The sequence below is a fragment of the Bombyx mandarina genome, chromosome 02, assembly GCF_030267445.1.
Source record: "Bombyx mandarina strain Sakado chromosome 02, ASM3026744v2".
Lineage (NCBI taxonomy): Eukaryota > Metazoa > Arthropoda > Insecta > Lepidoptera > Bombycidae > Bombyx > Bombyx mandarina.
The window spans coordinates 3,556,234-3,570,147 of NC_143209.1; the positions used below are offsets into that span (position 1 = coordinate 3,556,234).

General features: G+C 37.8%; 1 protein-coding gene across 11 annotated transcripts in view; it reads right to left on the bottom strand.

Moving 5' to 3' along the window:
• Hr3 (nuclear hormone receptor 3 ROR-beta) overlaps positions 1 to 13,914 on the bottom strand; it is a 144,626-nt gene that overhangs the window by 12,480 nt on the left and 118,232 nt on the right. For all 11 annotated transcript variants that reach the window (XM_089735372.1, XM_089735402.1, XM_089735394.1 and 8 more), the window contains 2 exons: positions 4,382 to 4,495; positions 2,518 to 2,631 (listed from right to left, as the gene is read on the bottom strand). In XM_089735372.1, coding sequence (XP_089591498.1) covers positions 2,518 to 2,631; positions 4,382 to 4,495 — 228 coding nt within the window. The remainder of the gene's footprint in view (positions 1 to 2,517; positions 2,632 to 4,381; positions 4,496 to 13,914) is intronic.

Here is a 13,914-nt window from a genome sequence, read left to right on the forward strand (position 1 = left end):
GCGTTCTGGCAGTCAAATATAAACCAGGATCGGATGTTGATATTGTTCATTTTTAATAGCACTGAGTGTGAATACGAAATTATTTTAATAAAAAAAAAAATCGCTGTGTCCCATCACTATTTTGCTTGCGTTCTATTGCGCAATATTACGCCCGAACGGCTTCTCGCTATGCGCTGCACGCGCCCTACTACATAATACAATTAAACACTTTTAATGAGTTACATTTATATTAAGATTAATTTTTTAAATTCAAAAATCGAACAATTTTTTTTTGTGTACGTTTGTACAAAAAAAGATGTTCCAGAACGACAACATCATTGAAAATATTATAATTTTTAAACACTTGGTACCTAAATAAAAATTAAAAACAAATTCCAAATTTGATTTTGAATTGACGGTGCTTGTTTCTTCGCGGCTCAAGTTGAGTTATGAAATTGAAATTCGAATATGGAATGTTTGGATGTATTATTTTTCCCGCATTTTTTTATTGTACCACGTACAAGCTCTCTAAGTGTTAACTAAGTGTTCTCTAAGTGTCATTACTGGTGGTAGGACCTCTTGTGAGTCCTCGCGGGTAGGTACCACCACCCCGTCTATTTCTGCCGTGAAGCAGTAATGCGTTTCGGTTTGAAGGGTGGGGCAGCCGTTGTAACTATACTAAGACCTTAGAACTTATATCTCAAGGTTGGTGACGCATTTACGTCGTAGACGTCTATGGGCTCCGGTAACCACGCAACACCAGGTGGACTGTGAGCTCGTCCACCCATATAAGCAATAAAAAAAAATACAGAGTCTATGGACATCATCAACGTCCTAACAATGAAGTCGAATTCTCAATTTTATTGTTAAACACCTTCCCGCTTTTCAAAGAGGAACACTAAGCTGCTATTCACTATATAAATCACTAATCGTTCTGACATATTTTTAATACGATGTCATACATGATGACCTACCCGTTGACAGTGGTCTAATCTGTACCAAACCAATACATTTATCTACATTCCTAATTCAAGGGAGTATCTTTATGTACGGCCCTGACATCGCGGCTATTACGCCTAAGACTGTTTTCATTATCTTTCTTCGTCTTTTAAATTACAATCGAAAATCAATTGTTACAATTGAGACCCTCAGCGTAAAAGCGGCCTTATAATGCTTATAATTATATATATTGCAATTTATCTATACTTCTATACTAATATTATAAAGAGGAAAGATTTGTTTGTTCGTATGTATTGAATAGGCTCCGAAACTACAGAACCGATTTGAAAAATTCTTTCACTATTTGGAAGCTACACTATTCCTGAGTGACATAGGCTTTAATCTTTTTAAAAAAAAATTGGGATCCTTACTAAAACTCCAATAATGTAACCCAAGGTGTGAAAAAAATACCTAAAATATTCTTTACATCGCGTGCCCTTCGAAAGCTATTGATGATAGAATAAAATAATCTACTAGGACTTTGTAGAACACATTATTACTTACAAAAAGCGTCGCGACAGCATATGTCTAACTATTATAATTATGCCGCAATAATTGCTCTTTTATTTAAAAAATAAAACAACGACGTTGAAATTTTTGTTAAAGACCCGAGCGGAGCCGGAGCGGGTCGCTAGTTTAAAATATAATAATTTTTGATGCAAAACCGGCCTATCCATAGTTTCGCCCATAGATAACAGATGGCTTTGTAAACATTATTTTTGCGCGTATTGTTTTTTTTTGCCTACATGCAAACTTAAACCTTATTGCTCCATAACAACTATGGTAAGCTTAGACCTCTTTTGCACTGACGGCCTCAATTAAGAAGTGAAAATACAAAACGTTTTCTCGAAACGCGGTAGGAAACAGGCCCGGGGTGAATGACCCCTTATCGGTCGCTGATAAATTCGTTACGTTAAACAATCAGACTGTGTAATGTATAATACATTAGTCATCTAGAATGCGGAAACTGTTGTCTCGGGAAGAAGTTTGCTTCGACACAATCACCACTAGGTGTCGCTTAGAATCGTACTGGCGATTTTTTTTTCCTACCTAAGCTGAGAGCCTTGAAGCCTTGAGACTTAACCAGTAGGTAAGCTCGCGGGGCTCAAACTGGACGTTGCTAACACGAACCCTAGCAAGAGCCGTGCTTCGCAGATCTACCACCGGATCGGAAATGCGACCCACTGAGAAGATCCGGCGAGAAACTCAGTGGGTTGTGTCTGTGGGTTAATTTACTCGTCGAGCCCTTCGTCGTAAGTGACGGGTTCGCTTGAGCTACCTAAAAGCATCGTTAGTGGATCGGGAGGATCCGAAATGACGTGTTTTGGGCGACGTCGACTGCTTTCCATTCTGTCCGCAGGATCGGGAATGATACTGGCGGCTGCTTGCTTTAGTACGTTGTAGATGTATATGGGCTGATAACCACTTAACACCAGGTGGGCTGTGAGCTCGTACACCCATCTAAGCAATACAAATAAAAAAGACACGTTACAAACTATAAAGGAATTCAAAGCTTTTTATGATTGATCTATCACTCACCATCACGACTCATGCCGAGTTTGAGGCACTTCTGTAGTCTGCAGTACTGGCATCGGTTGCGGTTGACCCTGTCCACGACGCAGGCCTTGTTGCGAGGACACTGGTAGTTCACCACTGAAACACGCCGCTGAGTTAATAAGGACATTTCAAGGATGAAGTCCAAGGTTTTTTTTTTATTGCCCTTGTAGGCAGACGAGCACACGGCCCACCCGATGGTGAGTGGTTACCGTCGTTCATGGACGTCAGCAATGCCAGGGGCAGAGCCAAGCCGCTGCCTACCGCTTAATACTCTCCGCAAGCCTCGTTTGAAGAAGAACATGTCATAGCGCTCGGGAAACACCGTGGAGGGGAGCTCATTCCGTAGCCGGATGGTACGTGGCAAAAAATATGTCTGGAAACGCACTGTGGATGACCGCAATGGCTCCAGGTAGTATGGATGAACTCTACTCCGGTGGCGGGCGGTGCGATGGTAAAAGCGAGATGTCGGTATCATCTCGAACAATTCCTCAGAGCACTCCCCAGTGAACTGGTTTCGTCGGAGCGCGGTATAGAAGTGAAACGAGATGGTCCGATTTGACAGGTTTTAGATATATAACCAGTATAGTTAACCTTCCTATAACACGGTAGACACGTTCCTATTAAGTCCCGCGTTGTACGAAACCGCGTTATATGCGACTAGAAGCTAATACAAAAAGGAGGGTATTTTTTCTGAATGAAACATCTCAACTATGCCTGTATGTATTGTTTTACTTATCTATCTTCTATCTATATATATGTATATACAAATTAATTTCTGTTCGTTAGTCTCGCTAAAACTCGAGAACGGCTGGACCGATTTTGCTAATTTTGGTCTTGAATTATTTGTGGAAGTCCAGAGAAGGTTTAAAAGGCAGATGAATATGAAAATGCTCGGAATTAAATAAAAATAACAATTTTGTTTTTCTTTTGATGTGTCCCCGTCGGACGGATTCCTTTTGTTTGTTTTAAGTTTATTTTATACAAAAGTTTAGGTCTTTTATTTGTCGACTAGCGACCCGCCCTCGCTTCGCTTCGGAAACATTAAAACACACATGAAACCAAAAAAATAAAATAAAAAATAATAAAAAAAAGTAGCCTATGTTCATCAGGGACAATGTCGGCTTCTAATGGAAAAATAATTTTTCAAATCGGTCCAGTAGTTTCGGAGCCTATTCGAAACAAACAAACAAATCTTTCCTCTTTATAATATTAGTATAGATTGAGGCACTATGAAGTCTGCCGGGTCAGCTAGTTATAGATAAAAAATAAGCAGCGAAATTTCGGTCTGTGTGTCCCATATATATTGTGTGTTCGTATTCCATAATGTAATTTACTAAATGGTTTTTAAACAAAACTCTCTTTATCGCGTTGTAGAGTACCGTGTTATACGTAGGTTTGGGAAAATTTTCTTTTCGTGTTAGACCGGAATCGTGTTGTAAAATACCGTGTTATCTAAGGAGGGTTACATGTAAATTAGATAGATAACAGTAACAAAATATGAGTCTCATAAGAATGATAGCCACTCTTAAATTGATTTGACGGTAGTTTACCCTTCAAACTGCTTCACGGCAGAAATAGGCAGGGCGGTGGTACCCTTTTTTTTTTTTTCGGGTAGGGGCCGAACCTCCTACGAGGTCCCCGCGCAAAAGGGGTGCGCGGGGTATGTGAGACTCAACGATCTGCATGGTGCTGTGAGCAGACCGCGGGCCCAAGGATTTTAGGGCCCAACCACTAAACGACCGTGCGAGCTCACAAAACACCTTACCACAAGTACAAAGCAGTAACTTAATTAGGTGGGTCATATATACCCATAACTTAATTTTTTATCAAAGTCAAAGACGCCGACCTGTGCTCTGGGATCGTCTGAAGAATCCTTTGCATCCCTCGCAGGTGATCACGCCATAGTGCACCCCCGACGATTTATCTCCGCATACCTTGCACGGTATTATCTCGATTTGGGCTGTAACAAATAATAGAACGTCATTAATTAAGTGTCACATCATGAACACAATTTACCGAATGGCTCTTTGGTCACTGATGCCGTTGCGTCGGGATTTGAAATGATTGCAAAAAAATCGTAAATTTTGACATTTTTTTGGCGCGTTCGAAAAAACTATGGAGTGTAGAAGTAAGGAGCGCCACCTAAGTGTATTAAAAAGTGTCTGCTGAAAAGAAGCTGATTAAGTTGGCGTCATAGTAGCAAGTGGAAAGATTTAAAAAACAGCGCCCTAAACTACAACATTTTACTCTGTTTAAAACTATTATATTCATATAATTCGCGGGTTCGAATCCCGCCAAGGGAAGATATTTGTATGATAAATATAAATGTATTTTCCAGGGTTATGGATGTATATTAAATATATGTATGTGTATAATAAAAATCTTACATATCCGTTATCTGGTACCTGTAACACAAGTTCTTTACGAACTTACCACGGGACCAGTTAACGTGGCGTGATTGTTAGTAAAAATATTTATTATTAGGTATTTATTATATTATTATAATTTCCACTTTCTACACTAGCGCCACATCGGCCAGATTTCGAACTAAAACTTTTTTTTCGTATCTGTGCTGATAGCCTTGAGAGGCTATTTCAGCTTCGCCTTAACATGTAGGTAAGTTCACGGGGCTCCAACCGAAATGTTGCTTACACTAACCCTAGCAAGAGCCGTGCTTCGCAGAATCTACCACCGGATCGGAAACGCGACCCACTGAGCAGATCCCGCGAGAAACTCAGTGGGCACTAAAACTTGTGGTTTGCAGGTCGACGCTTTTCAACATGTCTCCTATACAAGATGTTGCTCCTTACGTCTACCCTACATAAAGAAAACATATCAGAGTGTATTTTCAGCGTGTTTCCGCGCCGATTTATATATAACAAGAGACTTTTTTTTAATTCGTAAAAATCGTTTATAAAGCTTCGAAGCGACACTTTATTTATATCCTTTAGCAGTACATAGTAGTACATAAACGTAATTAAAGTATATCATTTAAAAAAAAGAAACAGAAAAATGTTCATTGTAATAATTTTAGATTTTTAAAATGGGTACCTACTCCACAGTTTCCTCTGTCGCGACGAACAACTAAGGCGTTTTATAATTTGTGATTCGTCGATATTTTAATATTGTACCGTCAATTTTTGTCTATAAAGGTAGTTTTAATTTAGGCCACCAAAATATCAATATACAATTGAGTGCTCCAGGGTGCTATCCGGACTGAGATGTATGTATTTTTAATACGCTTTTATTAGCTTCAGACGTATATATGTTCGTATGTAACGGAATCTTTGAACATGATATCGACCCCCTTCAAAACGTCGGATTAACTCGAAATTTGGTATACTTATTAAGGACCGATGACAATTCAATATATTAAAAAAATAATTGAAAAAAAATATTTGAAAAATGTAAATTTGAAATGAAAAATAAATAATAGTTTTAAAAAAGTTGGATTTTCTATAAAAGCGTATTTTGTTAGTTTTTTTAAACTGTTATTTATTGGAGATGAAGAGCGATGTGACAGAAATTATGCCCGCGTTGAAATGCCCGGCAATTAAATACTAAATACACCAGATATAAGATGACTCAAGCAGGGTCCGGTTAATCCCTGGTAAGTTAAGAGGACGTCAAGTATGCGTAGAGGAAGAAGATTCGTCTTGGAATTTGTTGGCGGTTGTGAGCACTCGTGAGCATTTCAATGGACCGTTCCAGCGTTAATGTTGAATTATGGAAATTGTTATCGTTCCTTATTCGATTTTTTTTTAAATGTTTTGTTCTAAAAACCTTTATTTTTAATCTCATTTTAACACACATATGTAGGTGCGACTGTTACCAGATACGCATAGGCTACAATATCCTCCTAATAAACTTCCCTATTTACCGATTCCATTTACGATTGCCTTTGATTCCACAGGGAAATCGCTGGTGACGTCTGGCAACCCATAAAACTAATTTAATACAAAATTGTATAAACTGTGCCCTCATTCGAGTGGGACAAGACGAAGAACGCACTATTATTAATTCGAAATTTGAACTAAATTTTTCGAAGACTACGGATTTCCTGCTATTTCCATTTACGAATCTGTGGAATTCGATCGGGAATTTTTTCGAAATTTAAATAATTGTAAAGCTCCGTTTTTGGTCCGTCAAGTTCGTCGACCCCGAGGCAAGGTCGGAGCGCGGCCGATGACTGCGAGCGCCTGTGTGCGTGCGTTGTCGCTGTGAGGGTGGCAACGGGATCGATTGGACACGCTCTGTAGATTAGTTGGGTTTTTTTTTTTTGTAGTACAAGTTGACGCGCCTCTTTTCGTATCGAGAACTGTTCTTTTTTTGAAATCATTCCAATAATAATTCAATAGTAAGGAGATTATTGCTGTATTGTTTTTTTTTTTATTTATTTGAATTTGGAAGAACGCTGTTTGAAGAAGATTGTTTATAAGGTCGACTGCACATTTGTCAGCACATTCTAATAATTGTAATTATAATTAGGTTTTTATGTTAAAAAAAAAAATCAAATATTTAATATGAAAATTAGAAGAGTAAAATCCAAATCAAACAAACCATGACACGTCCAGTAATTAAGATTTAATTAAATAGCAATTAATAAGTAATCAACTCGACGATTATGTTCATTAAAAGCGCCACGTGTAAAATGTATTCAAATGTTCTAAATTGTTGTTTTGTGGAAATCATTTGGAAACTAAGAGGAACTCAATTTACCTAAACCCACTAATAACTGATTGTTCGCGGAATTAAAAAAAAACCCAACACAGAATATTTTGAAGTGAAGACGAATGTTTTAATAAGAAACTTTTTATTTATTGCCTATATGTGTCGACGAGCTCACAGCACACCTGGTGTTAAGTGGTTACTGCAACCCATAGACATCTACAACGCAAATGCGCCACACACCTTGAGATATAGGTTCTAAGGTCTCAGTATAGTTACAACGGCTGCCCCGCCCTTCAAACCGAAACGCATTACTGCTTCACGGCAGAAATAGACGGGGCGGTGTTACCTACCCGTGCGGACTCACAAGAGCTTCTACCACCAGTAACTCGAACTGTAAGTACATTTTGTGCCAAAAACCAATTAACTTGTAGTTCTCATGAAGCGCACGTCGGTTCAACGACTTCATCTATACAATGCCAATAAAAAACAATGCAGTTGCCAAATTTGAAACAATAAAAGTCATTCGTAATTTGTTAACGTGTAACGGAACGTATTAGAACAATAGTTAACACGTTTCGTTTCACGCAACGCGGCTCCGACCGACGTCCAGTTGCGAAATGACAGCTGTCAGTATTTGGTAACATCCTCTGTGACAGTATTGTCGTCCTAATCGCTGTTCTATATTCGAAATCCAAAACATTCAATTTTACGGGAGCTAGCATTCTATTTTATTTTTTTAAATATAAAATTAAACACGGTTCTGAGTTTTTTTTTTTTATAAAACTCATATTCGAATTTGGGCTTCGTGTCTGTTTATTATTGTAACGTGTATTTTGAAAATCGAACGTGGATTTCAAATATTTAAAAGATTCGAATCAAAAAATTATTTTTTTTTCGAAAATTTTTGAATTTATACTAATCTATACTAATATATAAATCTACAGTGGTTTTTACGGATGTTCCGTTACAACTACTGAACCATGCATCCGATTGACTTGAAACTTGGTATCCATGTAGAAAATACATGTACTTAATGGATAGGCTAATATTTATATGAGTGTTGGACTCCGTACACCAGTTACGGGGGCGTTAATGATGAGAATCTTTGTGGGGGTGAGAAATAATAATGTTAATTTTAAATGCCCAGCGAAGCGGACGGGTACAGCTAGTCTACTATAAAACTGTGCCTTTATGGATGTTATTGAATGACGGAATAAATTTCAAAACGTTTATATCCTATATTCATAAAAATATACACGCTACAGAATTTAAGTGGCAATCAGAGTCCATTGACATCAGCGTGACAGCCACCGTCCACTTTAAGAATCGAAGGTGGAGTCTCTATTGGGTTGTATGCCCCTTCGAACCTCAAAGCCTGCTTAGCGGCAGGATTGTGTATGTTGATTGTGTCATTCCGCGTGGGCCCACAAACACAAAATATTTTCTTACAAAGCTGAAAAAGCGATATAAAACTTGCTTGTTAGAATAAATACATCCAGCTTAAGCCTCAAGGTCGATAATAGCATCAAAATGAGGTTATTATTAAAAGACATAACCCGAAACCTACTAATATGAACTTTGCCTAGTTCGTCATAAAGTCTGTATTCCTGTAACAGTATTCCACAATCGATTGCATACTGACTGTACTTGCCCCGGTGCACTCTGCCAGCTGATCGTGACGTCACAGGTCACCGACCCGCACTGTTCGAACTTCGAAAATTGTATCACGCCCGCGTGACGTCACCGAGAGGGGTTGTCCTATAGAAATGTGCGAACGCGCGAAAATTCAAAAGTTGAAGTCAAAATTGTTGGACATTAAAATTTAAATTCGTTTTATAAATTTGAAAATAGAATCGACCAAAATGAAAAATGCTGAAATAGTTTTTTTTTTTTTTTAATTAAAGGAATTTATTTGAAATAAAGATCCTACCTCAAGATCCGAAGCGCGCAAAACTTGAATTCGGAACGAAAGCAAAAAAAAAAATCTTAGGTATAACACACCCACTTACGTCAGAGGTCGATGGACTCCGTGAAAAAAGCCCAAAACAAGGCTGAAGGCACCAAATTTTAATCTAGCGGCCAACGCCCTCGTCTGTCCGAACTAGCAACACGAAATTATCGATGCGGTCACGCGACGCGATAGCTACGCTTATCCTTGAAGACATAAAGATTAATTTCGCGCTGCAAACAGGTTTCTGAGAGCGGCGTGGCTATTTTTTGTGATGTTCGAAATTTGAATCACAGAAACGGTCGTTCTAGTCTGTTCGCATCGATGTCGGCGGTTCGAATTTTGAATTCGAATTGAAGAATGTAATTTTAGTAGAGAATTTAATTGTTTAAGTTGGACAGTGTCTGATACCGACCCCGTATCGAAGTTTTTAGTATTTTTACCTCAAGACCGCAAGTTTTACTAAGTGCGAGATAGATACATACCAATGAATACGAGAATACGAATTTATCGTCATTTAATGATTTTCACATAGTGACAGTTTAAAGAAAAAAAAATGTATTTATGCGCATATAAATTTAAGTGTAACGATAATATTGCTATTTTCATAGTTACGTGGGCGAATGAGGATACCAATATTGCCTTTCAGTTTTTATCAAATCAGCCACAACCATCTTAGACCCTATAGACTTTGAAGCCTTTGCCTAATACTGTGACACAATTAAAAAAAAACTAGTCTATTGTATTGGAACTGTTATTTGATTATGTACGACGTCTCTTAACGAATTTGTTTTGAACGTAGTTCATAAAATAAAACGCGGGTTCAATGACCGTGAATGTAACAGCTGAAGCCAAAAACTGAATTTGATCGCGTAATATTCTTATACAACTCGATTCGAATTTCAAAATCGAGTTTAATTTTAAAACGATTTATAGCATTTTGTTTTGATGATTTCGCAACGTAGCGAGTTGTTTATGCTAACATATAATTTATTTAAATTTTACTACTATTCTTTTTTTTTTTTCTTCGAATTAATTAGAAATGGAATTATATTTTAAATTTCGAATTTCGAAGAAACGAAATTCGAGTTATGTTGCATAAGAATTTATTTTAAAATAGAATCTTAATTTCGTTCGAAAATGGAAAGCTATTGCATAATTGCGATCCCTCTAAAATACGCGTTTACATTAAAATGTTTTTTTTTTTTTTAAATAATAACCACGGATTCTTGTTTTACAAATAAAAAATTGCATCAAAAGCACAGTAACAACGGTATTATTAACATTGCGAAACGTAACGCATTGGTTATCGTAATATTATCGCATACGTGTCGCGTGACGTATCGGGAGCGTTAACCCCGTTGCGATGTACATCGCTTATAGAACTTGACCGACTTGAAAAAAAGAGGTGCCGGAAAATTTCGTACCGAGTTTCATTGCGAAAAAAAAATTCCTCTATATACCAAAATCGACTAGGAAGACCGACTTTGTTAATAACTAGTTAATAGTTTCACAACAGCGAGGTAGTTGCGTCCAAATGTTTCCATTGAGTTCAATGTATTGTGATTCATAATTTTCTTTTCAGAATTATCGATTACTCATTGAATTCTTGAAGTTTCTTGACACTGATGTCGTGACGTACAAACTTTGTCTTACGCAGGTGCGTACCTTGCTACCGAACCTCCAGGAATATTCCAGGTAAACCATTATAATTTTTTTTTTTATTGCTTAGTTGGGTGGACGAGCTCATAGCCCACCTGGTATTAAGTGGTTGCTGGAGCCCATAGACATCTACAACGTAAATGCGCCACTCACCTTGAGATTTAAGTTCTAAGGTCTCAGTATAATTACAACGGCCACCCCATCCTTCAAGCCGAAACGCATTACTGCTTCACGGCAGAAATAGGCAGGGCGGTGGTACCTACCCGCGCGGACTCACAAGAGGTCCTACCACCAGTAAGAAAATAATGTACTCATATTACCCGTCACGCCCGATCCATAGTTAGCTGCGACAATACAAATACAAATTTCATCTCAATTGCCCTTTGGTTTCGAATGAATTGTGGGATTGATGAGAAAAGCACCGAGAGAAAGGGACCGACAAATATTTGTTCCGACGAATTATAGCTAGCTAATGAACAATTAATTAAAAACAATATAATGTTTATAAGAGAAAATAAAGCGGACTGTTTACGACGAATTTTTTTTATTTATATTTTTGTAACAAATTGCTTTTGAGAAAGAAATTCAACGTATTATAATTTTTTAAATATGTAAGGGCTTTTAGTGATTGTTTTTTTTTTTGTTGAGGAATATGATTTAATGAATAATCCGCCATATTGTATTAAATTTATTAGCGATGCGTTTCGGTTTGAAGAATGGAGCAGACGCTTAGAACTCATGTCTCAAGCGGCATTTACTTTGTTGATATTAATTGGCTCCGGTAACCAGTTAACACGGAGCGCCCCGTGAGCTCGTCCGCCTATTGAAGCAAAAAAAAACTAATTTAAGAAAAAGAAGAAAAAAATTGAAAAAATAATACATTTCCCAGTTGCGTGTTTCGCGTAACCTCCGTCCATGTTCGCTCGACGGCACTTGTTCGCCCGCGAGTGTCCTGCTTTAAATGCCGCTCACAAGCGCGCTCATTAGTTTTAGAACGCGCCCTAAAATAAAAGTGACAGCTATGCGTGACGTCACCGTGATGTCACGGGTCGACGACCCGATGCCGCCGGGGCGATGTACTACACGATTCCTAATTTGAAAAAACCGTTTCCATTACCTACCCACACTTCAAATTACATTCTAAATACAAAATATATACTTTTTTTTGTTTTTTTTTTATTAACGGAATTCATACTTTTTAGAAGACATAGAAAATATTATTTGCTAGAACATCTGAGGTTTTCATATAAATTTCTGGTGTTTTCGTATTGACCACTATGTATGCACCTATAGATATTGTTCAGACAGTACTACTAATATACTGGGTCAGTCTTAGTATTGTGAATGTTGAACGTGGCACGGTTCGTTGACCTCGAAAACGTAAGATTAACCCCGTTCTCCGTTTTTAATTATGTCAAGGTCATTTGTCTTTAGAACGAGATGCTGACCCTTATTTCCGTTAGATTTTAGTTTTATTTACGTACCAACTGTAAAACTGTTGAAACTGTTTTTTCAAACAATTTCTCACGCGTTTTCTATTTTTAAGCCCTATTACGTTAAAATAGGTAAAGTTTAATGAAAAAAATAATTAAAAATGTAAACAAAACGGGTTCGAAGTTTTAGGGCTTCTAGTACAAAAAAAAACAATTTCAATGGCGCTAACAAATATCTCATCGAGACGTTCTAAAGTTAAAAAGGAGATAAGAATAGTTTTGTTCTTAATTTAAAATTAAAAATGTTCGGTCGTTCTTCCGATGCGCCGCACCGTGTCAGTTGAATCAACTCCGACCTTGAACTATAGTGATGTGCGCGAACACTTTCGGCCTCCTTTCGGGACGAGGCCGAAATTTACAAGAAATTTATTCTCATCGAGTCTTATTTGTAATATTCTAAACTGCAAATATAGTACGATTTTAAATCGCGTTACTGTCTGTCAAGAATTAGTGTATATTCGCGACTTAGTGTTAACGGTTTATCGAAGTCTTGCAACAATGTGATCGCCAACGCCCACTTAACTTACAATGATGAAATTAAAATGTTTTACTGGCCCTCTTATGAGTCCGCGCGGGTAAGTATCACCACCCCGCCTATTTCTACCGTGAAGCAGTAATGCGTTTCGGTTTGAATGGCGAGGCAGCTGTGGTAACTATACTTGAGACCCTAGAACTTATATCTCAAGGTGGGTGGCGCATTTACGTCGTAGATGTCTATAGGCTCCAGTAACCACTTAACACCAGGTGGGCTGTTAGCTCGTCACCCAAAAAAAGTACTGCTTGGGCCAAATTTATTTAGTAAAAAGAGCATTGGCATCGGCGAGTTCAATCATCTGATTTTTTTATTTCAAGGCTACTCCGACTGCAGTGACGTCACAGTTCGCGATTCCGAATATTCAGTGGTTTCCCCGTAACTATTGCAAATCTTTGGTTATAATATTCTCAAGAGGTGACCTCAGAGGCTGCGATCATCAACCACAGCTAGTTTGGATATGAGACCCTATCTAACAATATATAAGTCTTAAAATACAAAATAGCCCCACTTCGTTTTTCAAATACATTAATTAGTATTGATTAAACAAGCTGCCAGTGCGCTAACTGTCTAGTGACACCTATGAGTACAAGTGACAAGTCAAAGTGCAAAGGCGAGCCGCGAGTGCATTAACCTCGTCCCAAACCTACACGTGCTAACATTCTGTGCTTCAGTTACGTGCACACAATAATAATGCTTATTGCATAAGAAATACACGTGATATTGCTACTTCCCTGCTTAATTTCAGTCAAGAGTCTACTACGAAAAAAAATACAGGAGATTATCGCTTTTAACTTATTGGAAATTGGAATCAATTTCGTTTGTACGTAGTTTACGTAGTTGACAAATTCACTAGTGTCGTTTATGACCTTTCCGTACAAAATTCGTGTCATTACCGGTAATGTTTGATTGGTAGAATAACGGATAATATCTTCTTGCTCGGGTGAAAATTCCGATGAAAATAGAATTTACGCAACATTGTATTTAGGTTTATATTCATTTGAAAGTAAATGCTCAATGCGTTTAGCTCCCTCGTACATTGACATCACAATGAAGGCAAGGACGTCTGATTC